This window comes from Diuraphis noxia, unplaced genomic scaffold (assembly GCF_037042655.1).
Source record: "Diuraphis noxia isolate RWA-SAM2 unplaced genomic scaffold, SU_Dnox_SAM2 contig0003, whole genome shotgun sequence".
Lineage (NCBI taxonomy): Eukaryota > Metazoa > Arthropoda > Insecta > Hemiptera > Aphididae > Diuraphis > Diuraphis noxia.
The window spans coordinates 30,663,199-30,686,856 of NW_028301713.1; the positions used below are offsets into that span (position 1 = coordinate 30,663,199).

At 30.0% G+C, this 23,658-nt stretch overlaps 4 protein-coding genes across 7 annotated transcripts in view; 2 read left to right on the plus strand and 2 right to left on the minus strand.

Moving 5' to 3' along the window:
* The window catches only part of mAChR-B (muscarinic acetylcholine receptor), a 103,018-nt gene extending 96,794 nt beyond the window's left edge, over positions 1-6,224 (minus strand). For 2 of the 4 annotated variants that reach the window (XM_089222771.1, XM_089222768.1), the window contains exons 1-2: positions 6,077-6,224; positions 5,853-5,962 (exon numbers count right to left, since the gene is read on the minus strand). The gene's annotated coding sequence lies outside the window, so the exon portion shown is untranslated. Of the gene's footprint in view, positions 1-5,852 lie in introns of all 4 variants that reach the window. The other 2 variants (XM_089222769.1, XM_089222770.1) reach the window with 1 other exon arrangement.
* A 12,967-nt stretch (positions 6,225-19,191) lies between these two features.
* On the plus strand, positions 19,192-20,619 carry LOC149057213 (uncharacterized). The gene is made up of 4 exons (XM_089224520.1): positions 19,192-20,076; positions 20,146-20,244; positions 20,305-20,394; positions 20,449-20,619. The coding sequence occupies exons 1-4, from the start codon at positions 19,381-19,383 to the stop codon at positions 20,518-20,520; spliced, it is 957 nt and encodes a 318-aa protein (XP_089080646.1). The 5' UTR covers positions 19,192-19,380; the 3' UTR covers positions 20,521-20,619.
* Positions 20,620-20,664: 45 nt separating this feature from the next.
* On the plus strand, positions 20,665-21,585 carry LOC149057214 (uncharacterized). Its single transcript, XM_089224521.1, has 2 exons — positions 20,665-21,394; positions 21,456-21,585. Exons 1-2 carry the CDS (start codon positions 20,789-20,791, stop codon positions 21,537-21,539), a joined length of 690 nt encoding a protein of 229 aa, XP_089080647.1. The 5' UTR covers positions 20,665-20,788; the 3' UTR covers positions 21,540-21,585.
* A 109-nt stretch (positions 21,586-21,694) lies between these two features.
* On the minus strand, positions 21,695-22,966 carry LOC149057215 (uncharacterized). The gene has a single exon (XM_089223344.1). It carries the CDS (start codon positions 22,964-22,966, stop codon positions 21,695-21,697), a length of 1,272 nt encoding a protein of 423 aa, XP_089079470.1.
* Positions 22,967-23,658: the final 692 nt, after the last annotated feature.

The following is a 23,658-nucleotide window of genomic DNA, read 5'->3' on the forward strand; positions in this document are numbered from 1 at the left end:
AATGTTAGTTAAGTATACCAGCTATATACCAGCTTCTTCGGCATCTCCAGAACGTGTTTTTTCTACTGTTGGATCAATTCTATCCCCAAAGAGAAATATAATGACTCCCTTTCATTTATCAGCCCTGGTATTTTTAAATAAAAATATTTGATTCCAAACTAGACCAATATAAAAACAACTATTTTCATTATTATAATATGTATCACGTTTATACTTAAAATTGCATTAAACGTGCCTGCGCGTTAAATTTATTTATATAAAAAAAAAATATTATTATATTGTGTATAGATGTGTATATTACTTATATTGCTTATTTATTTGCATTAATTCGTTTTATAGTTGATTTTTCCATGATTATTAATTTATTATTTATTATAAATGTTAAAATTATTGTTATTATTTTAATGTTTAATATTTGCTAAGACATGATCTATATTCTATAATATTATTAACTACTACCAACTGCATCAACCGTCAACATATTTTTTAAACCTTCCTTTATAATAATTAGATATGTTAAAATTTGAATTATTCAGATTATTCGGTTATTAAATTTTAGATTTGGATATCTGGATAATCCGGATATCCAAAAATCCAGATTTTTGACATTACTAGGCAATATAAAATCTAAGGTATTATATTATTACGACCAAACCGTTACGTAACTATATAATGTAATATCGTATGACGTCGTTTGTTCGAAAACCGTTCCGTGATCGCAAAAACGTTCAATAGACTAAGATTCAGCGCACGTCGCTTATCGGTGAAAACTTTTTAAGTATTGCTAATGAGAATGTTTGATTTTTTTTTGTTAATTGTTGTCGACCCGTTCTTATTTTCATCGAAACACGATCGAACATGACGGACGTTGCGGAAGTTTGTACTGAACAACTCCACTGAAAGTGTGTATTTAGTAAACATAATATTCGTATTTCACATAGACCTCTCTCGAACTTAAAGGTCTATGTGTCCATCTAGCAAGGTTTTTTTTTAAATTAAGTCAACGGATATTTTTAATTTATTTAAACGCCATGCCGTCTAAGCGAGCGCACGAGCCGTTGGTGAGTCAAAAAAACTTTCCCGATAAAAATACATTTTTTTATACAATTGACTACCTACCGGATAACATGCGTTTTCATAAATCATAACAGGTCAACATTTTTTTTTTTTATATTAAAATTGACCGAGCCAGCGCAGCGATTGAGGACGACCAATTTCTATCTCTAAATGGCGTTGTGCAATAATTATAATAATAACAAAATTAAACCAGAAAATACAGAGTGATTTACCAATAACCCACGAGTATTTGTTAATTATGCATTACTTTATGTTCTGATTTTTGGAATTTTTCACTGCTGTATGAAGTATCTTAATACTTAAGATTTATTATTATTAGCTATTTATAAGGAATATTTTGAAGTAGTATATTTTATAACTTTTTTTTTAAAATTAGAAGCATGACCCTGATTTAGTATAAATTATTAAGTGGTCTCAGAATCATTAACGTCCTAAGTAATAATAATAATAATTCTTGGTAGAATTTTTGAAAAATTAAGCACTATTATAGTAGGTAACTTAAAATACAGTGATAAATATTAATTTATAATAATTTTATAACTTGCAAAAAATTTTCAGAGGATTAAAAATATTATATTATAACGTTTTATACCCACCATATTATCTTCTAACCCTATTATCCAGTATTCAGGACTGTTATCTAAATGTTGAATACATCAGATAAAATTTGTTTAAATTGTTTATACATAGACACATAAATTGATTCTTATTTGAGAAAATAGTTTGTGTCACCGCAAGTTACAATTGAAAAAATATTAAATAATTGAAAATGTTGTGGACTTGATCGGCACCTTTACTTAAATATACCAAGAATAAATATTGAATAGATGCATAGTTGAAAGAAAAATTGGAGTAGAGCATTTTTGACGAATCACTCTGTATAATATTATATACTGTTATATTCAAATTTAATTAACATTAAATCATAATAGAATCGTATAAATGCACATGAGATCGTGTTCAATCGGTATAGTTTACTGAATGTAGTTACAATGTGTAGGTACAGCTCATTTCTTTGATATAAAGTTATTGGGTGACCTATTTATCGTAGGATATTCATCATTTTAAACACTATATTAACGCTTTTGAAAGTTTAATTTTTCTCATATTCTATGTATTTAAAAATAACATTTTTTCAAAAAGAATTTATTTGTATCGTTAAAGTTTTGTTCAAAATTTGGTTTTTATAGATCGACATACTCCAAATAGTTAGGAATATTAAACTAAAAATATGTTGTTCTCATTCAAAAATGTAAAAAAACTTAGAAAATGCTAACAATAAAAACATAAAACATATTTGTGTTTTTTTTTTAAAATAATAGGAGTATCTTACGATAAATGGATCACACCGTATATAATATTATAATGTATAGGTAGTTAATTTAAAACGAACACGATCGTGCTCAATCGTTTAGTGACCAAGTCACTTGTTTAACTGATTCTCGACTTGGATCTTATGATCCTCTTGGAAGTCGAGGGTCTGGATTCGAGAGTCGAGAATAATGGCGTTGCCCATACCCATACGTTATGTATACCAGATAAATAATTTTAGGGATCATAAAAAAAAAAAAAAAAAAATATTATCTAATTCTAATGATGGGTCGTCGTCACTTTGAGAAGGTTAAGTAGCGGTATCTACTTGTTCGGCTGTAGTGTGTGATAAAGATAAATAAAATAAGTATATTGCCGAATACGTGTCGTCGTAATTGGACCGACTGTGGTCATAGTAGTAATTCAAACCACAGAATTATTTCTGCAAAATAATGTACGTGCATAAACAAAACGCCGATAGACACGCGTCCCGGTTGGTGGTGGTGTGGTATGCGTTAGCAGAGGTAGTTACCGAGGTGAACGTGATGGAGCTCTCGTAAAGAACGTATGCATAGCATAATATAATCACATGCAGCATGCTGTACAGCCACCAACGACCACGTTCGATATATTATTATGTTTATATTATATATTTTTAGAGAGCTGTGTGTGTGTGTGTGTTTATCGCAACAGTGTGCAGTGCAACGTCGAATTCTATATTATGCTGAAAAAGGGATAGGTTTTTTTCCCGCGATATACGACGGACAATATTAATTAAAAACGCGTGGACATTTTACGTTCAGATGGATTAAAAAGTTCATTTTATAATATCATTCATTCGGTTTTCACGAAACGAACAACTAAAAATTATATACAAATAAAAAAATTTTTTTATCACTAGTTTTGATTTTCTTTTTGTTTATATACATATTTTGTTGTTATTATTATTTTTTTTTTTTGTGTGTGTAAGTAATAAAATCCTGAAACCTAAAAGTTGTATGGTATAGCAAGTTCAAGACGTCAAATGATATGTATATAGTATGTATAATATAACGTTCAGCGTAAAATCTCAAAATATATAAATGAGAAAAAAAATTGAAACGCATAAAATAAAAAGTTATACCTATGGTTTTTTCTCTTGGAACTTCTAGTTCGAGTATATTACGTTTTTGATCGGTGCATTTTACATTTGATGAAAATCAAGAGAATTCTTTGATTACCTCTAAATATATATATTTCGATTAAATCAATAACGTAAATGGTTTTACATTAAATATTTGATAGAAATGTTTGTGCTTAAAATTCTTTTGTCCCTAAACTTTATTTACATCTAGTGTGCAGTTAAATACTCGTATTATGTCATAGTATAATATGCTTGGATTAATATAATATACTAATACGTTTGTAATTAATTTATAAATAGGTCATATTGAATAGTGCATAATTTATTTGTATGATCGAAAATATTAATGCATAAATACGTATCACTTCTACCTAGCATGTAGCTATTTTGCATATTCATTACGCCGTGTTACAATAATGAATAAATATTGTTTAATTTGAAGCATTCACAATAATTTGTTGGTAATAATACATTTTTAAATCATGAGGTATATTTTATCTTAGTTATAAAATTGATATTCTTAGCTATTTTTATTTATTTGACGATATAATTAAGTAAGTTTCTAATACCATGTTTTTCAAAACCATTACTAGCTTATTTATTATTATTGATAGAATTTATATACTATTATTTAACAATTCCTATGTTGATTTTGAAAAAAATGTTTTAAAATAATATCAATATAATTCTGTATTTTTCACTTTCATAGAATACCCAATATATTCATGGGTATACGGGTGTGTTATGCATTAGATTAAATTTCCAATAATTATTAATATTTTGTATGAAATGATTTATGTGATGATTAGATAAACTACCATCATATGAAATGTATATAATATTTTAAAAATTCAACTGTTGAATTAAAACTAAAATATCATAATCTATAAGTTATGTAAAGATTAAAAGTAAATTTAATTTATCATACATTTGTTCGACCGTCTTGATTGATGTTTAACAAACAAATTTTTAACTTAGTTCTTTCAGAGCACCCTTAATCATTCCAATTTCTTATATACTTATAGATTAATTAAAACAACTAAACGAAATATTCATTTCATATTGACCATTTATTTACTTGACTAGACTACTTTTTGGATTCAATATTTTAAATAAGGTAGGTAGTTTATTAAAAAAAAACCAAATTAACATGATTATTTCTCTCAACGATCTTGAGTACTCACTAAGCAGGTACGGTGATAGTGCAATTAGAGTAACATTTTGTTAAATTTAAACCTAATTAAAATGAAATATTCGTAACTTTAACAAAATTAATGCTATAATGAGTTATATTTTATGGGTTTTATTTTACTGTATTAAAATTCGAGAAGGTGGTTTAATTTATAAAAAAACTAATAGTATTCATGCAACGTTAAAATAAAAATAAAAATAAAAAAACAATAATTTAACATTTTTTACGGTTAATTGGAATAAAATAAATATTACATATCTCATTATGTATAATCTAAATGAAAATTATTATTCAGAAATTTAAATTCGGTATGCTATTGAGCACATACACTTCAATATATAATGGGTATTTTGACGTTAAAAATCTAATAAATAAACAAAATTAAAAAAGATAAAAATCCTATATGATTGATAGGTTTGAGGAGCTTTTTGTAAATTATTTAATATTTTCAAAACCCATACATAAACAGCATTATTAAATAAAATATTATAAAACAGACTGCTCACCACATGAGTTGTCAATTACATACAGTTAAAATAATTATTATTCAGTAAAAAATTCGATTTCATTCAGTTTAATTTTGTATGAAATAAAAGGTCATATTATTATAGCCACATTATGATTTCTTAAAAATTAAGAAAAAAATAATAATTTATAATATTTTGTGTTCGATAATGTTGTCCTATGAATCAAAAGAATATAATTTCTTAATTCAAATGAATACATTTATAAAATGTATACCTATAGAGAATAAAATATTACATTTAAAAACTTATAACTAGATTAATAGTTAATAAATCCAATGGATTGCATTGCCTACCTAGGTGTTTCTGTATTTATAGTTAACATGGTTGTAATCACAATTATTTTCGTATTAGTTTAAAATTATAATATATGGTTCTATTAATAGTTTATGCAGAATGGCGCAAGTGGTAGGAGAGTTATTATACTGATTGATTATGTTTGTTTTGACACGACGATATAATAACGGATTTAGTGTACATTATTTGTAGACATTATCGTACCTGCCAATTGCAGGTTACTCGTATATTTAACAATTTATTCGGCGTTAATATCGTATAAACATCCCTAAGTGTACTTGTGGATGAATAAAATGAAATAACACGAGGTGTGTGTAAGCCGACTTACCCGAAACTGTGTTGCGAATCTGAACCGATCTCCGGAGACGAGAAGTCGACGTAATTTTTACGGAATACGTGGCGTTTAAAAAAAACCAAACATTTTAAAGCCGTCGATGCCTGCAAGAGGGCAGGGGAATCGTCGAAAAATGACAAATGCGTAAAATTATTTAAAAAAAAAAAAAAAATGTTATAGATATATAAAATAAAAACGAAGAAAAAAAAAAGTCTTACGATTACGGGGGCGCGACTGCGGCGATGGTGTAACGAGTGAAAATGACTCTTCTCCGAGACCGCATGCAACAGAGTCCGTGCGGAATGTTCGCCACGAAACGTCACGGCGAGAGAGCTGTTCGCGGGGAGACAGGAGCAATGAGCAGCGCCGCCGTCGCCGCATGGAAACCGTTTCCGAATCACCGGCGGTGTATTCGTCCATGCGCGCGCGCATTTCCTTTCACCCTCGCAAGTGTGTGTGCGCGCGCGTGTGTGTGTGTGTGTGAGTGTGTAGCTTGTGGGTGCGTGTGTGGCCTGTAAGTGTATTGGTGGTGTGCAAGTGTCTTTACGCGTGCAGTAAGTGTGTTGGTGTGTAAGTTAGCGGCTACGGGGTTAGACGCCGTGACGATAAGTTTCGCGTGAGTGTTTGACCGAGGAGCACAAGGTGACCGCAAAAAACGCAGATGGTCTAATCACTATGAAATAAAAATAAAAAAATAAAAAAAGAGAGATAATATAAGTACAAAAAAATATATTATAGATATAATAATACGCATGTAGGTAGACTAAAGTTGGCACACGATGGTATTAGGCGACTAGAGTTTCATTAGGGTGCGTTTCACCGAAGTTTTGTCGAAGGGATTTAATATCGAACGTATAGACAATCGTTTTCATAAAACTTTGAGAAAAATTCAAAATTCAAATATATTTAAATATAAATCCGTGGTAGTTTAAAGGACCTGGTTCCGTGATACCGACATGTTTTATACAGAGAATTAAAAATAAAATATCCTTATAATTATGTAGACATATATCGGCTACTACTGATTCTTCCGTTATTACAGAAATAAAAAAGAATGTTGTATAGTTCTTCAATTTAAAATATATTTTCAATATTTATCAATAAATTTAAGGTACACAATATTAACCTTTTTTTAACAACTTAAATTATCTAGTATCCATTATGTTGAAAACGAATACGTTGTTATGTTTAAAATATTTTTGAATTTGGATTGTGAAACTTGTGATATTCTCTTAAAACCACTATAAAATAATCAATAACTATTCTGTTATCCATCGGTGTGTACATTTGCACTAAAATTCAAGGGCATTGGTATTATATCGCTTTCTGACATACGTATTTTATAACTGGAAAACATATCAGCGAAACACTTAAAAAATGATTATGTAATTTCACTTTAGACAAACCCAAAACGTACGTTGGGAGCTAATGAAATCTAAAATATACAATTAGCGCGTAACAAATAAACTGTAGTGTGTGTAATTACACTTTTAAAAATTCATACAATTTTTCTCCATTAAATGTCACGTTTGTTGTAACGTCTGAGATGGCATTTCATTCAAAACGTCGGTTGGTTCTTTTAAATTGAGCATGTATCGAAAATCAAAATAATAATAAATATATGATACACTAGGTGAAGGTAGGTAAGGTAAATATTTAAAATTTTACTGCTACGCATCGTTGCACACCACCAGTGACGAAAAATCAGACACTCGTTGGTTAACCGTCACACGATTATAGCCACATTATACTATGCCCGAAAGAGTATATTGCGGACTTCTTCTACAGAAATATTATTTAGATGTGTGTATAGAGGTACATTTGCGCGTTAGCCATGTCGCTGAGTTTAATTTATTGTTTCGACTTTTAATTGGGTGAATTTTTTCCCCTCGGGTTTTATAGCCGAAATTCCCTAAACATTAATATAAAAAGCTCTCCGACGATAAACGCTTGGGTATTGTATGTGGTATAGGTATAATAATACGCGCCACTGTTATTGTTATTACCGAGCGGGATGGAATATAATAAAAATATGTGTGTAATAATATTATTATTATTATTATTATTATTATGCTTATATACGGTCGACTCACGGCGTCTGGATATCTCGACATTTTCTTTCAAACGTCATATTATGGAACTAAATTGCAGATTCTTGATACCTCAACATTTTTAATAACTTGAATTAAATTTTTTTTTATCGAACTTTGAGTTACTTCGACAGTCGACTGCTATAATATAATGGTTGGTCAACATCATAGATATATAATAATATTAGTCATCCCAACGCGGTGTAATGAGGTATAAATGGGAAATTATCGATTTATCTTTTAGAGAAACCGATTGGTTATGGTTAAAGGTGATGAAAAAAAAATGTCAACATAGAGTTACGAAAGAGTGTTGATTGCAGATGGGGGGGGGGGGGGTGTATGAATATAGAGAGATTTCGCGCGTAGCCGATGCGGCAGATAAAAAGAGGAAACTGTCACCAAAGTCATTTAATGATATGATACATTTAAGAACCCGTTGACCTTTTTTTTTTTTTTCTGAAAGTGTAAATTAATACAAAACGAATGTTTTTCATTTTATCATACTATAATTATTGTCCGTAAATTTAAATAAGTATGTCACTTGTATATACTACATAAGTATCTACTTATAATACTGGTAGATTACTTAAAAATAATTGCAAAATACATTTTAATGTTAGTATAATGGTTCGATTATAAATGGTATGATTTTTGTGTTCAGTTAAAATATTTAATGAGATCTAAATATTAACATATTCTACTGATTGCTATACACCTAACATACTGTGTAAAGATTTAGTTTTAGATTTGTAGTTTGTATTTAGGAATCGCTGAGAATAGAAAATGCCCATTGTTGTGTTTTGAAGAAAATCGTGAACAATAATTAAGTTTTAATCAAACACAAAACGTTTCGTGTTTTCGTCGCCATCCAGCAAAGATAACCCTTAAAATGTAATTCCGCTGTATTAAATCTAGAGTTAGACGAGTGCTCATTACCGGAATCACTGCTTCTCTTTTTGTTTATATTGATAAAACTAACAAAGGTCTTTAAAGCAAGAAATACGTGGCTCAACAAGCTTTAATGGATTTGTTCACGATTATAGACAATAAACGCAATACGGCATGGAATATAGTCGCATGCGTAAACTGTGTGGTACAACAATGGGCAAGATTAACGTTTTCGTAGTGTATTTAGAAGAATTAAAGCATTAGGCAACGGGATGTTCACTATAAATTATAATAAGACGTGATGCGCATAAACTCGACCAAGTTATAATACGGGCCGTGAAAGTGTTATGGTAGTACACCGACTTGGAGGTTGGTAAAATATAAATATTATATATATGGCACTTTTTGTATAGGACTAACAGTCAATAAAAATATGAGTGAATAACTAAAACGGTAGTCATGGATGATCAAAGCGATCACATTTCGATCTTTCAGGAATAAGATTAATGTAACATACCTAGCGGACATTTCTTCGACAATATTCTAATCGGTATTTTTTGTATTTATTTATTATTTATTATGCTTCCACAGAAATTTTCGAGAATATTAAAAATTATAAGATTTTTAAAATAACACACACACACATACGCTTGATTTACAACCATCAAAAGAGTTACATGCATTTTAAATAAATAAAAATCCTAGCACAGTACTTGGTATTTTTCTTTTATAAAGAAAATTTATGAATTATAAATATGTTGTTTTAATAAGCTATCATGAAAACATTAACATTTCGAAAAATTTATCAGAAAAAAATATCTTATACCTAGCCCAAAAAAATATTTTGAAATATACAATAATTATAAATACTGATGGAAGGTTAATACAAAACTTGTGCCAAAGAAAGTGAAATGCGAATTAATGTACAGTAAATAGTTAATATTGGAGCATTAAATAATATTTAAATTTTATCGTATTGTTGTAATACAAAATTCATTAAGCGTAGCACCTAATATTAGTAACTATAAAATGTAATATTTATTAAAATATATAGTTATTAACTATAAATTATTATTTACAACTAAAGTTACAAACATTTTACCAAATTATAAATGAGTTGAAAACTGTGCGAGAGATTATTATTATTTTTGTTTTTAAATAAACTCACTAAGTAGTAACTTGGTACTTTTATTTTAACATACATTTTTGATTAGATAGGTATATTATCTAACTGTTAACACATTTTTCTATTATATATCTACAATTATTTAAAACGTATTTTGCTGAAAATAATATTAAAAGTGATTTTAATTTTGAACTATTAATTGGCTAATTCGAATTTATAGAGTTGTGCAACGATAACGATACGGAAGACATTTTTCACTAATTTTCAACATCAATTCATATTTTTATATAATATCATAATATGCATATCATAATACAATTGCAGAGGGGACAACGCATATATGATCGCATTATTGGAGAAGTATTGAATATTATAAGCTTCATTTGGTTTATATAGTAGATATGTAAATAATATTATACATGTCTATCATGGATAAAAGCCAGTAAGTTTTAGAAAATTGGGAACTAATAATACTTAAAAATCAAAGTATTGTTATTCAAATAATCAACACTAAACAGTAAAGAGTTTTTATAATTTTACCAATTTATATTTAATCTTACAAATATCGGTATTACGATGATATTATAACTGTTAAAATATGACGGATATATTAGCTAATTACTTTATTTGAATTATTTTATTGTACTATTTTAATTATATTACATTTCATGAATATAAATTTAAGAAAAAATCAAGAAAATTAAAGTATAGGTAGTATAGTAGGTAAATATGATACATATAAGTTATCTGATTTATTTAATATTACACATAATATTTTAAATAAGGAAATTAACAGTGTGATGTTTTGTGTCCTCAGTAAACTTTAGATTAAGTAATAATACTTAATAAGTTATAGACTTTAAAATTGGTTATTTGTATATTTGTTAAAAACGGAATTCATACCAGACTAGATCTCGACAAAAAATAAATTGATAATTTTTTTCAAATTAAAATTTTAAAACAGAGGTTGACACAAAGATATCATTTAAATTTTTTTTAAAAGTTTAAAATTAATTTTATACGCAATAAATTATTATTTAAAATGAAATCATTGACAGTAAAAGGAAAAAAAAAAAAAAAAACAGTGAAATAGTTAAATGCACCTACTCATGAAAAGTGCAATTTATTATGAGCGTGTAATACAAATAAATATAGACTCTTTCAACAAATAATATATTTTCATTTTCTGAATGTGATGGCTTTTTTGTGCTATTTTTATACTTTTTTCTTATAAATTTCAAAAAAACGTTTTTTATGTTTCAAGGCTTGACATAAGTTTTTAATACTGGAATGAAAGAAAATTTGGACGTAATTTTTCTTAATTTTTATAAGTGTTTGTAGTAAAATTTCGGTAGAAATCTTGGAAATCGGATATTTGATTCATGAAATAATAATGAAAAAAAAATCAAAACTATCAAACTTTACTTTAAAATATAGATGTACTTGGTCATGAACACAAATATATGTGTTATTTAAATTTTATTTATATTTATGACGTATATTATTTAGGGAATACTTTAGCCAAATGAACATATAAATCATCGACCATGTACGGCTTTTATTGATTTGTCTATCAGTCTTAAACAAAAAAAATAATATTTATCATGTGCTAAGTTACATTAAGATTTATTAAAGTTTTTATGTCATAAATGTTTGGCGTGAAAATTATGTTTTATACCAACCATACCAAGATTAAATATTAATTTTTTTTTTTTTGTTACAGCATTAACATCAAGGTTATTAGCTTACAATTAGACTATATAGTTTTACACATAAGAGGTTGTTACAATGATGTTTTAAAAAAAAATTAAGTTAAATTAAATTGTACAATTCAACTTTTTTTTTAAATTTGATTCTTTTTTGTATGCAGCATAGGGTCCTATAGCTTCTTATAGATTGTCTAGTATTTCACGTTCTCTTCTGGCCTCCGCGAAGATTTGACAGTGGATTATGATGTGTTTGACTGTAATGATATAATTGCAAGAGCGGCATATGTAGGAGGTTCGGTCTTTTCCATGAGATAGACATGAGAAAATCTTGTGTGGCCAATTCTAAGTAGTATTTATTTTCTATTTTTACTTCTATATACAATTTATATACTAAATATGGTGTATATAAATTACATTTAAGCCAATTACCATCGTTTTAAATTTTAACAAAATTAGGTAGTATAAATAAGACATTTCAAAGATTTAATTTGTTCATTTATGCTATTGAACTGGTGTAGCTATAATGCAGCTTAAAGATTTTTCATTGATTTGGTTTTGTAAATTTATAACGGTCAATACACTTGTTTCAGAACTTAATATTTTCTATTTATATTAATAAATATTTTCTTCTCATATCTCAGTTTATCGAAACTCGATAGAGGATATTGCACTGTAACATAAAGGACATCACACAAAAGGAAAATCCTCTTTTGATCATTAAACGCTGTATATATTTTAGAGGATATAAAATGGTTTTGGTAAAATGTATTCTAAACATAATGCTTTTAAAATGTTTGCATATTCTACACTGCATAATGTTATGTACAGTATAATGAATATTTTTGCTTTTAATAAAATGTAATATCCTAGAAAAAATTTAAGTTATAACATATTTTTTGTTTCAGGAAAAATAATAATTTAAAGTATACAATTATTTCAATGAGAAATAATAAATAAATACCAGAAAAGTCGTGCAAATTCATTTTCATAGTAACTTCTAGAAGGGGATTCCTAAGAGTTGTATAATAATTATCATTTATCAATGTTAACGCATATAATTTGCTGTATAATTTTAAAGTTATAAAATATATCATATAATTTAGTACCTATTTGAAATAGCAATCATAAAATATTTACGAATGGAAAAATCTACATATAACATTTTTTTATAAAAAAGATTAATTGTATAGTTATAATATTATTATAAGGTAATTTAAATCCAAACAAAACCTAATGTGAGCGAATAACCATATTTTAATTTATGCAAACGTAATAATAAACAACATTTTAACGAAACATATTTTTTTAAACCATAATTTCAATGTGTACTTTCAGTATGTACTTTCAGTATGTACTTACATTAGTTATTAAAACATATACGGCAGTCATTATATTATATTATTGTCATTTAAATGTCATATAATGCATTACTGAAAAATAATTTTTCGCTTTACATGAAAATTTTGTGGTTATACTCCTTATGCTGGATTTAAAATTATACACAATGCTAATGCTGTATCTTTTGGCTTGATCGCATAAGTCATTACTGTATCCAACTTATATAACAAATACAACCTATATAATTATCTCTAATCTAATGATACAAATAGAATATTGTCTCGTAGAAGATTCACAGTACCTACATTAAATACCGCAGCTATTACTTGTAAACACTATTTTAGAACGTGTTCTGACTTAACCATTATCTTCGAGGAAATTGGAAATCGCTATCACTTTGAATCTGTATAAATTCATAATTATATGATTTCCCAATAAAATAACCCTTCTGCTATTAGTCTAATGAAATGATTTCAGTTTTACTAACTCAGTTATTCCGATATAATATTTTGTAATAACCAACAGTATTATTTTTTTATATATCACGCACCTTTCTTAATACATAACCTAACGTCTTATCATACCATTATATTATTTTTTGGATATGCTAATCACCAATAATTGTTTAGTTTAATTTATTTGTAAGTATGTTATTAGATTTATTTTTTATTTATCAGTTATGAATATATCTTATGGTAATACACAAATAAGCAATAAAATATACATATGTTTGTTGTATAGTAATTATATTTTCACAATAATGGAGCAGGAAGATATCAATAAAATAAATACAAAAGCTTAACGATCAAAATTAAACGTTAGGTTTGGATTAGCAAAAACAAAAACCTCTATAAAATTAGTTTAAGCTTATATTTCGATATTTTTGGGAAGGTTAGGTTGAAATTTCACTCTCGTTTGACGATTTTCACATCATGCATGTAATGTGCTTAATATTACCAATCCATTGTGGTATATTATCTAATCTACGGGGTACTTGTGCAAACCAAAAGGGGATAGAAAATGTTACAAACAAGCAGCAATATTATCGAAAGATAAGACATCTACGGACTACATTTTTAACGTTCGGGTTGACACCAGCAGCCATGGCAGAGGAGTATGTGTGGGAGTTAAAAATGGCTGTGGCCTCTAATGCATTTTGAATTTCGCTACGTGCAGGTACCTAACCCAAATCTGTTATCCGCTTATACATTGTACGTACCCGTCTCACCCTGCATCATGTTTCTAAACAGTATCGTTTAACTCCAAGATGCTCGAAATAGATTCTGTCTGGGATGATTTTCTCCCGGATAGTATATATTTTCCATCAACTGATGATAGAGCGATGGGAATATTAAAAGAAGAAAAAATAAATATAGATTGACGTATAGGAACATAATATTTGTGCCATAGATAAGTATGTAAAAACAATAAACGTGAGAGAACTGCAATTGCCTGCGCTAAAGCCTGATGAACTTAAGACTCATTTTCCAATAATTTATGATAGCCTCTGGGATAATCTTAATGCTGTAGTGTGCTATATACATTTCTGATCAATAGTCATGACTCTAAATAAATTGTTAATAAAAAATAAATAGTTTTAAGAATATAATTTAACAAATACAAAGAAACACATAACATTTTTTATACTTGATATTATCACTAACTTATCAATATACAAATCAATACTTGTATAAAAGTTATAAATGTAGATATATAAATTAGTATGATGATGATGTGAAAAACTTTTTACTTTTTTTTTGATGGTTTGATTAGAGCAAAAACAAAACTATTTTTAATTTTAAGTTTTATGGATAAAATCTTTTGTGAGATTTCTACGTATATATATATAATATATGTATGACAATTGTATGTATAATTTTTTCGATTGTATAATGTTTTTAATAAAATAAAATATAAGTCAAGGTATATTCATAGTTACGAATAATACTGCAGACATTTAAAAATAATCCTCAAAGTATTAATTTTAAATGAATTATACACATCGTATTATTTTTACCATTGTAAAATAAATCATTCAGTCTAATTCGTAGTCATCCGTAGTCATAAATATAATTCTATTGATGACATAAGCTTAATTTAAAATTTAATATATATATATATGTATGATATATCTTTACAATAATATAGCTATTGCACTACTTACTTATATCTATATTACGAGTATAATAACAGAATGTGTCTATTTTACTAGTTACAATATTATTTGAACACATATGTTGTCATGTTGAAACATTTTAATTTCAAAATGTTTTATGGTCGAATTTTTTGAATATTAAAAGCAAAAGTTCTAAGATGTCGTCAGGTCTAACTAGAATCAAAAGTTTTCAGAAAGTTTTTTATTAAAGAATTCTGTGCAACAGTTTGGCAGTAATTTTCGTACTAACTAAACTAAATGAAAGTTTTGAAAATTTTATTTTATAAAACCATTGATTATAAACGCCTGTTTTATAAATAAAATAAAATCGATCTAAAAGGTAAAATAAATTAATATTTTAAATATTTGAATATAATACAACGTCGAAGAATTAAATAATGTTACACAGTAAAATTAATAAAACTAAAGTTTTTTTATATATTTAGGTTAGATGTAAATACGTAGAGCAATATTTTTTTAAATATAATATAATAATATGTTTAAGTTGATTCGTGTAGCTTTTTCAGTTATATAATTATTGTTAATTGGCAATTTGGTTTAAAGAGCGTTAACTGTCATTATATATTATACATACATACATACATATATATATATATATAATATATATTAGTATTCAGAAATACAAGTATGAAGTTTAAGGGTACCTGTTATTAGAAATGGACCATTGAAAATAAAGAAAATGAATTTTACGGGTTTTCGACCATTTATTTTTACAAAAGTCGCATAACGCGTTAGCGTGTAGCACCACGCAAGGAACTCTATACGAAGGAAGAAATACGTTAATAACGAGAAGGCTACCGGAAGCGCAAAGGGGTAACGGTGAAAATGGATTGCTAGGAAATCAATTCGTATTATTATGAACGTTACAATAAAAGGGTGCAATACCGCATTTTCCTTTGAAATACGACATTTGAAATCTGGTGAACCGTATATCCGGATTTAAATGAGACTTTATTCATTATAATGTAATAATGAGATTTTATATTAATTTGTCTAATTTACTTAGTTAAATATCAATTCGATAGGATAAAAAAAGAATATTAATTAGACAGCTCAATATTCAAGAATAAACAACTTGCCTACTTTGAGTACGAGAAAATTATTGTAATTTTTACACAACGAGATTAAAGATTTTTTTTTAAGACTATCAATTTCAACTGTTTTAAAATATGAAAATAGCGATGTTGGTTACCTAGTTAATCTGTAGTGAAGTTTCAATTGTGAATTGAGTATATTATGTAAATATACTATACACAGTTTCGATTTATTTATTTATTTCAGCAGGTATTTATACTGAATTACAAATTATAGTTATATTTTATTACCTATACAAGATATTATACATGATTCTCGTAGTTTCGTAATTGTTATATGTTGTTACGGTTTGTGTGATATAACCTATACAACATCTATAAAAATAAATATTACTCTAAATTGACAGAATTCATATTGTTTTGATACTGTTATTCAATTTCCGACTAATTACGTTTTAATTTTAAACTGTTACTAGGGATCGATTGGCAACGTGCAAGTGATGTTTATGTTTATGATGCATCAAGTACAAACTATTACCATCAAAACACGTGAACGAATATAGATGAAAGATTCATCTGCAAAGCATTCATCATTCATGTCTAAAGGTTGACAAACAAATTTCCGTTTTATACTCGCACATCTTTGAAATCCCCAGGGAAAATATAAAGAAACCGAAAACGACAATTGAAGAGGGCACAAAATTAATTATAGTCGTTCGAGAACATAGAACAATACTATTTCACAGACGACAGGCAGTCTATCAAACTGATTTTTTTTAGAGTGTATCACAATATTGTACATACCTGTTTGTTATAAATTATGATAAATACATGAATGTACACTGAAATATTTTTGTGTGCATATATAATAGAATATTAATAATACTCTAACTTTCTATAAACGGTGCATGAAAACCCGTAAAAAGTATTTAATAAAATATATAAGTTGATCGACGTCTGTCGTCCGTGACAAATGTGCGTAAAAGTTACTCAATGTTTTTTACTCTACACTCTACTTAACAGTTTCTACACATACAATGCGTAGTACCGTTATAACCGTTGAGAAAATTCTGATTACACTGTCTTCTATTCCGCATACCCAACCACTATCCAGTCTCAAAAACGTGAACAATCGAAAAATATAATTATTACTTCACTAAGTAACGTAAATAATTACGCTTACCGTCAAAACACACCCCGATCTGCCCGGTCCAGCCGGCGGTGGTCGATAATTAATTCACTATTACCATTGAATAAACGCTGAACTCGTTATCCAACAATCCTCAATATGAGCCATAAACAGAGCAACTCAAGTGATGTATTCGGATACGACTCCGATATGGAATTAGAACAAAACGACGATTCTAAATTTCAAGTCAAAACCTCTAAAAAAATGAAAAATCATCCAAGCTAAATCGTGCGTTACTTCTTTCATCAAGTTCACATTACCAAAGACTAACACAAAAAAACAAGTCAAGTTTGTTTCCGAAAATAAGTACTCTATTATAGCACCTGTTAATTCAGCTTCCGAGCTCGCTTCAAACCAGTCAACGTCACATAATATTATTATAATCTATGAAGTCCAATCAACCCCACCTCAACCTATCTTTGTCCGTAATATTGAAAATTTTATTTAACTGTGTATGGATCTTATCAATTTGATTGGCACAAAGAATTTCTCATTTAAATCAACTACGAAAAATCTAAAAATTGAAACTAAAGACTATGATTGCATATCGAAAAGTCATCAGACATCTTAAAGAAAAACAAATTGAACACCGCACGTAACAGGCTCGAAAATATAGAGCTTTCCGAATCGTTGTACGTAACCTACACCAATCTATGCCAATCTATGAGGTCGGGATAGCTATTACCATAATCGACAGCTCAGTTCGCAATGTTAGTAATGATTTACATAAGACATTAAAACAACCATTATCGTTATTGTTCGTTGATCTTGATCATGCAATAATCAACAATGATATTTTCCACCTGATAAACTTACTTCATACGAAGATAAGAGTTTAAAAACCTCACAGGCGACGATAGCGTATTCAATGCACAAACTGTCAAGACTACGGCCATTCAAAAAGTTATTATGCCCACCCACCAAGATGCGTTCTTTGCGCAGGACAGCATCTGACCGCAGCCTGAATCCAGTCCAAGGACCAACCTCCAACCTCCACCTTATGCATAGACAACCACACTGCCAGCTACCGTAGATGCACTACATATAAAAACCTATAGCGTTTACACTGAAAACCAAGAAAATAATATAGAAAAATTGATGTCTTCATTTTTAATCGAAATGAAGTTACTAGTTGACTCTTTGATTCAATTGCTTATCACAAATATAAATAAAATAATTTCAAAAGATAAATAACTCTAACCTTTCCAATACTGAGTCCCTAAAAATTATTCTATAGAACACAAACGGTTTGAAACAAAACGAACCTGAATTACTTCACCTTTTAGTTCAAAATAAAATAGACGTCACACTAACAACGGAAAGTAGCCCAGAGTAGGGTAAAAAAGCCACTACTGGAACCACCGCCACCGCCACCACCACCACAGCCACCGCCACCGCCACCGCCACCGCCACCGCCACCGCCACCGCCACCGCCACCGCCACCACATCCCACCGCCACCGCCACCGCCACCGCCACCACATCCCACCGCCACCGCCACCGCCACCGCCACCGCCACCGCCACCACATCCCACCGCCACCACATCCCACCGCACCTTGACATTTGACAAGCCATAGGTGCCGCCGTCGGTACACCGCTCCCCGCCCCGCCACCACATCACACCGCCACCACATCCCACCGCTCCTTGCCCAGCCATAGGTGCCGCCGTCGGTACACCGCTCCCCGCCCCGCCACCACATCACACCGCCACCACATCCCACCGCCACCACATCCCACCGCTCCCTGCCCCGCCATAGGTGCCGCCGTCGGACGTGACCTAACCCACGGTATACATATATAAAACACTCATATTAGGTATACTTGATATAGTCTCCCACTACAGAACCGTTTCCCCACTATAAGTTATTATCCTCACCATACTCGAAACAATTAGTTAATAATTCAGTGTATGAACATTCAGTCTTAGTTTTGTTTTAACAGTGTCAAGTCGCGAGTTTTATAACAGTGTTATTATGGGTGGATCAATCAGTGAAATGAATCGGATGTACAAATATGTTGCGCCTACATCTCCGACTGAACTTATCGATTGCACTAATTTTACAATCGATTTTGAAAACCGTAAATTTTTAAACGTTGGTTTCGATTCAAAAGATGAGTTCAATATCGTCGTGCAAATAATTACACCGTCGCGCTATGTAAATATTTCTCCAGACTTCTTGAGGCGTATTTACTCAGTGATGGGCCATGTTTTATCTTACATTCTGGATACTACTGTTCGTTATAAAAAAATTATTTTTTTGGAAGATGAATTTGTATTGCTCACGAGTATGGTATATAAGGGAGAGCATGTTTTGGTCATGGAGTCTAAAAAAATAGACGGATGTAGAACTATATTAAATCGAAGAGATCTTATGACAATTCAAGATTTAGAGAGCACAATTCTTGAAACCATAACAATGAAAATCGCCATCACACGACCTATTATTTTAAATCAAATCGATCAAATAACCGACTACCTTAAAACCGATTTTAATGTTGATAAATCAGCGAAACTTGAAGAAGTAGTTTCAATAACAAAAGGAATTCATGCCGAATTAATCACAAGCCATATACCGAAAAACAAACAGAGTTTCATACATCAGATAAAATTACTCGCAACTGAACAGCTGGCAATCAAATGGATGGAAAAGCTGAATAACTCTATAAATGTATGAAAATTTATTTAAATATTTCGATAGTTAAAATTTTCGTATCATGATTACTTATTTTTATTACAGAATAAAACGGAAGCTTTTAACGTTGACATATCGCCACCAAGATACTCAATTTTGTCACCGTCGATTATACATGACGAAAACGATTTATCACAGTCACGGGTAATTTAAAAATTAAAAAAAAAAATATTTTTCTCGAGTTAACCGTTATTTTATTTTTAGGGTGCTGACGAGGACAGGGGGTTTCGAGAATACTTTTCAACACGTTCGAGTTTACCAACGAGGGCACCAATTCGGAAAATCAAACCTATGGTAATACACACATTATTTACTTGATAAACGGATATTGATAAATTTTTATTACAGGCTGTTGACGAGAACGATGGGCCGACTTACTTTAACAGATTTTCACCATCCCCACCATCTTTGTTTGACTAAACAGACGGCAAGTCTCAATCAACTCAGAGGAATACGAAATTAATTTTTTATTTAATAATATCTTATTAATGATGATAATAAATATTCTTTATATCATAACATGTGTGTTATTCATTTCGTTATACATATCCCCACCATAAAGGATAGAGTAGGGATTAATCCCCGCTCCACACGGCAGCACTGCATAAAACGTGTGACACGAGCATGGGACAAGTCAGTCGTAACCCGCTCTTCAAGAAGTGACAATTTGTGCGTTTGATCCATCATAATGGCTAGTCAACTTATCGACTGTTCGACTTTTTTCGTGGACGATAATATTTTTATAAATATAGGTCTAGATCCGGATTTTTTGTTAAATTGTGTTGTATGTATTACAAGTAACATGCAATGTGTAAAAATGAGTGTGGACTTATATGAATCGCTTAATGTATTACTTAAAGACATCAATTTTTCACTACCATCACATTTACTGTTAGAGGAGTTTAAATTGATGTCAATCGAAGAATGCAACGGCAACAACATACTGTCAATCAAATGTTTGCTTCAAGACCAGAATGTGCAGTTGACAAAAGGGAATGTTGCAAGGATCTTACAGTTAAGTGGTGCCATTGAAGAAGTTATCCAGATGAAAACAATGTACACACGGCCCACTGCATTGGATCAGGCATGTAAGATTTCAATGTTTCTCGGAAAGGAAATGCCGTTATCTAAAGATACAGCCATAACCGATGTTGAAGATTATTTGAACCGCATCGAAGTTAGGAAACTGAAAGAATGTATTCCAGTCGCAGGTACTTGCTTAATAGCAGATTTGAAAATCAAAGCACTCAAACAATTAGCAAGAGGCTGGTTATCTTATTCGGCAAAAATTGAGGTAATACAAACATATTTTTGCATATTATTTTATACTAAACAAAAACATTTTTTTTTTTTAGCCTGAAGTCAGCAGACCTAAGACAAGAGCATTCGTAGCACGTGAAAGGGAAATAGCAAGCCGTAGATTGAGTTTTGGAAAATAATTAATTATGTAATATTTTATTGTGACTTTGGTACATAAATAAAAAAAAAAAAAAAAAATGTAATATTTTAAACTCACATTTTTATTGTGGCTTTGGTCGATGATAATAAAAAACAACTTGATGTTTAAAAAAAAGTATTTTTATTTACAAACTATTTACAATTTCCTTACATCACCATTAAAAGGGTTATAAGTTATAATTTGATCGTGTAAAATGAGACAATAAGCTGCAGTCTTCGCTGGAATGGCTTTGCCTGTTTCGAACTCGATGCGTAAATCAACAGTCGACGATTTTACGTTGTCGTTTTGTCGTGATAAATCTACGACTATGATTGGTACGTATTGTTCAAAAATGGTTTTTGACAGTAGAGGCTCACTATATTCTCTATCGTAGTATGATTTTTGGAAATCTGTATATGCTTTATATAAAATGGCCGTAACGTTGTTTGTGAAATCTGAACGGAAATCTTCGTATGGATACACTTCAGAATTTAGATGTATTTTAAGGTTTTTCAGGTAACAGTGATCGAATCGTCCAGACGGATTAAATAAATTATTTTTTCGATCTGTTTGAAAGCCAATTAATGCAAATCTGGGTTTCTCGAGCAAACTGCTCGATTTAACCGTCCACGAATGAGAAGTGTTCTGAGGGAGAACCGGATATTCGCACAAGTCCCAATTTCTGAACGCACACGAGAGTTGTTTACGAGAGTCTAATACTTTTAATAGTTTTATTTTTTCTTTGTCACTCACCCTGATAACCGGCATCTTCCAAATAATTTTACTCAGCTCAATCACTACTTTTTTGAGTTTTTCTTTATTGTCATTCGCAGTGGTCTCGGAAACGTACAACGCATCAGAGTCCGTAGACGATCTGTTTAAAATGATTTGTTGGTTGCAGTTGAGTAGTATTTTTTTATAATCTTCACAAAATCCTAACAAGTGTTTGAGCGGGATACAACCAGCAAATTTGTTATTTAACGTGAAATTTTTATTTTCACTGACATTCATTTCTACGTCCCAAGCAGCATTTTTTAGATTGTTCAATTCATTCGGTGTGTGTGAGCAAAACCCTTTAAGACTCGATGATATTCCAGGAGATTTTAATTTTTGTATTTCAACACCGTTAATTTCATACCGGATTTCAGAAAACAAAAACGCCAAACCATTATTTGTAAAATTAATTTCGTTCGCATTAATTTCGTTCGAATATGATGCAATATCTGCTGGTATATTTAATTTACCTTCAATATAGAGATAGCTCTCGCAGGGGAGAGTGTAAGCGTCCATATTTTGAATGGATATTCTAATTTCGTCGTTATTGGATAAAGCTGTTGAAGAATAGGGGAGGAAAGAGTGGTACTGCATTTGAGTTATTTTGCATTCATCTTCATATCCGCCGGCCACGTCCAAATACATGTCATCCATGATTATAGAACTTTTAAAGACCGTAGAAATGATAGATTGTTCTTTGTTAGTTTCTTTACAATCGGCGTACGTCTCGACGTATTAATCTTGTTAGTAGAACTGTAGCGACTCTTGATAGCATTTCTTTTTATATAGCTGTTGAACTTAATAGCCATTTTAATGTTTAATTTGTATACGAACTGTGATTGGCTCCCCTCTTAAATTGATCAAATTATTATCTTGATCTCTTAGTACTATATTCACTTTACTTATAGACGAAGAATTAAGCCGGTAGAAAACTAGATGTTTTGGGACTTCTATGATTTTATGTCCAGGCGGCGAAGAAGGGAAAAACTCGTGTATAGTCTGGCTCGGTATACCATTACTGAATGAACCAGAAATTAGATTGCAATCTATTTTTATACAGTTAACTTTCATTATGTTGACTATCCGTTCAGATTCGTGTAGTGTCTTGGCGGAATAAACTTTATTCTCAAACCCTAATATTTTCGATATATTATGTTCAATAGTGAAATCAACATCATGACTACAAGTCATCGAGCATTTCAATGTGCTACCATCGGCTTTGAGTTGAAACAAAGTAACATGATTCGGTAATAGTTTTTGAATCATCGACTCCAAGTTAATTATTTCGTACGATCCCGTAGGTATAGTCACAGTCACACATTTTCCGAGTGAATCGTGAAAACCTA

Excerpts from the sequence above, each read along its gene's own strand:
- LOC149057213 (XM_089224520.1), top strand. The coding sequence starts at position 19,381 with ATGGGTGGATCAATCAGTGAAATGAATCGGATGTACAAATATGTTGCG. Across the intron at positions 20,077-20,145 it reads AGCTGAATAACTCTATAAAT|AATAAAACGGAAGCTTTTAA; the intron begins GTATGAAAATTT and ends TTTTTATTACAG. Across the intron at positions 20,395-20,448 it reads TTCGGAAAATCAAACCTATG|GCTGTTGACGAGAACGATGG; the intron begins GTAATACACACA and ends TTTTTATTACAG.
- LOC149057215 (XM_089223344.1), bottom strand. The coding sequence starts at position 22,966 with ATGGATGACATGTATTTGGACGTGGCCGGCGGATATGAAGATGAATGC.
- LOC149057214 (XM_089224521.1), top strand. The coding sequence starts at position 20,789 with ATGGCTAGTCAACTTATCGACTGTTCGACTTTTTTCGTGGACGATAAT. Across the intron at positions 21,395-21,455 it reads CTTATTCGGCAAAAATTGAG|CCTGAAGTCAGCAGACCTAA; the intron begins GTAATACAAACA and ends TTTTTTTTTTAG.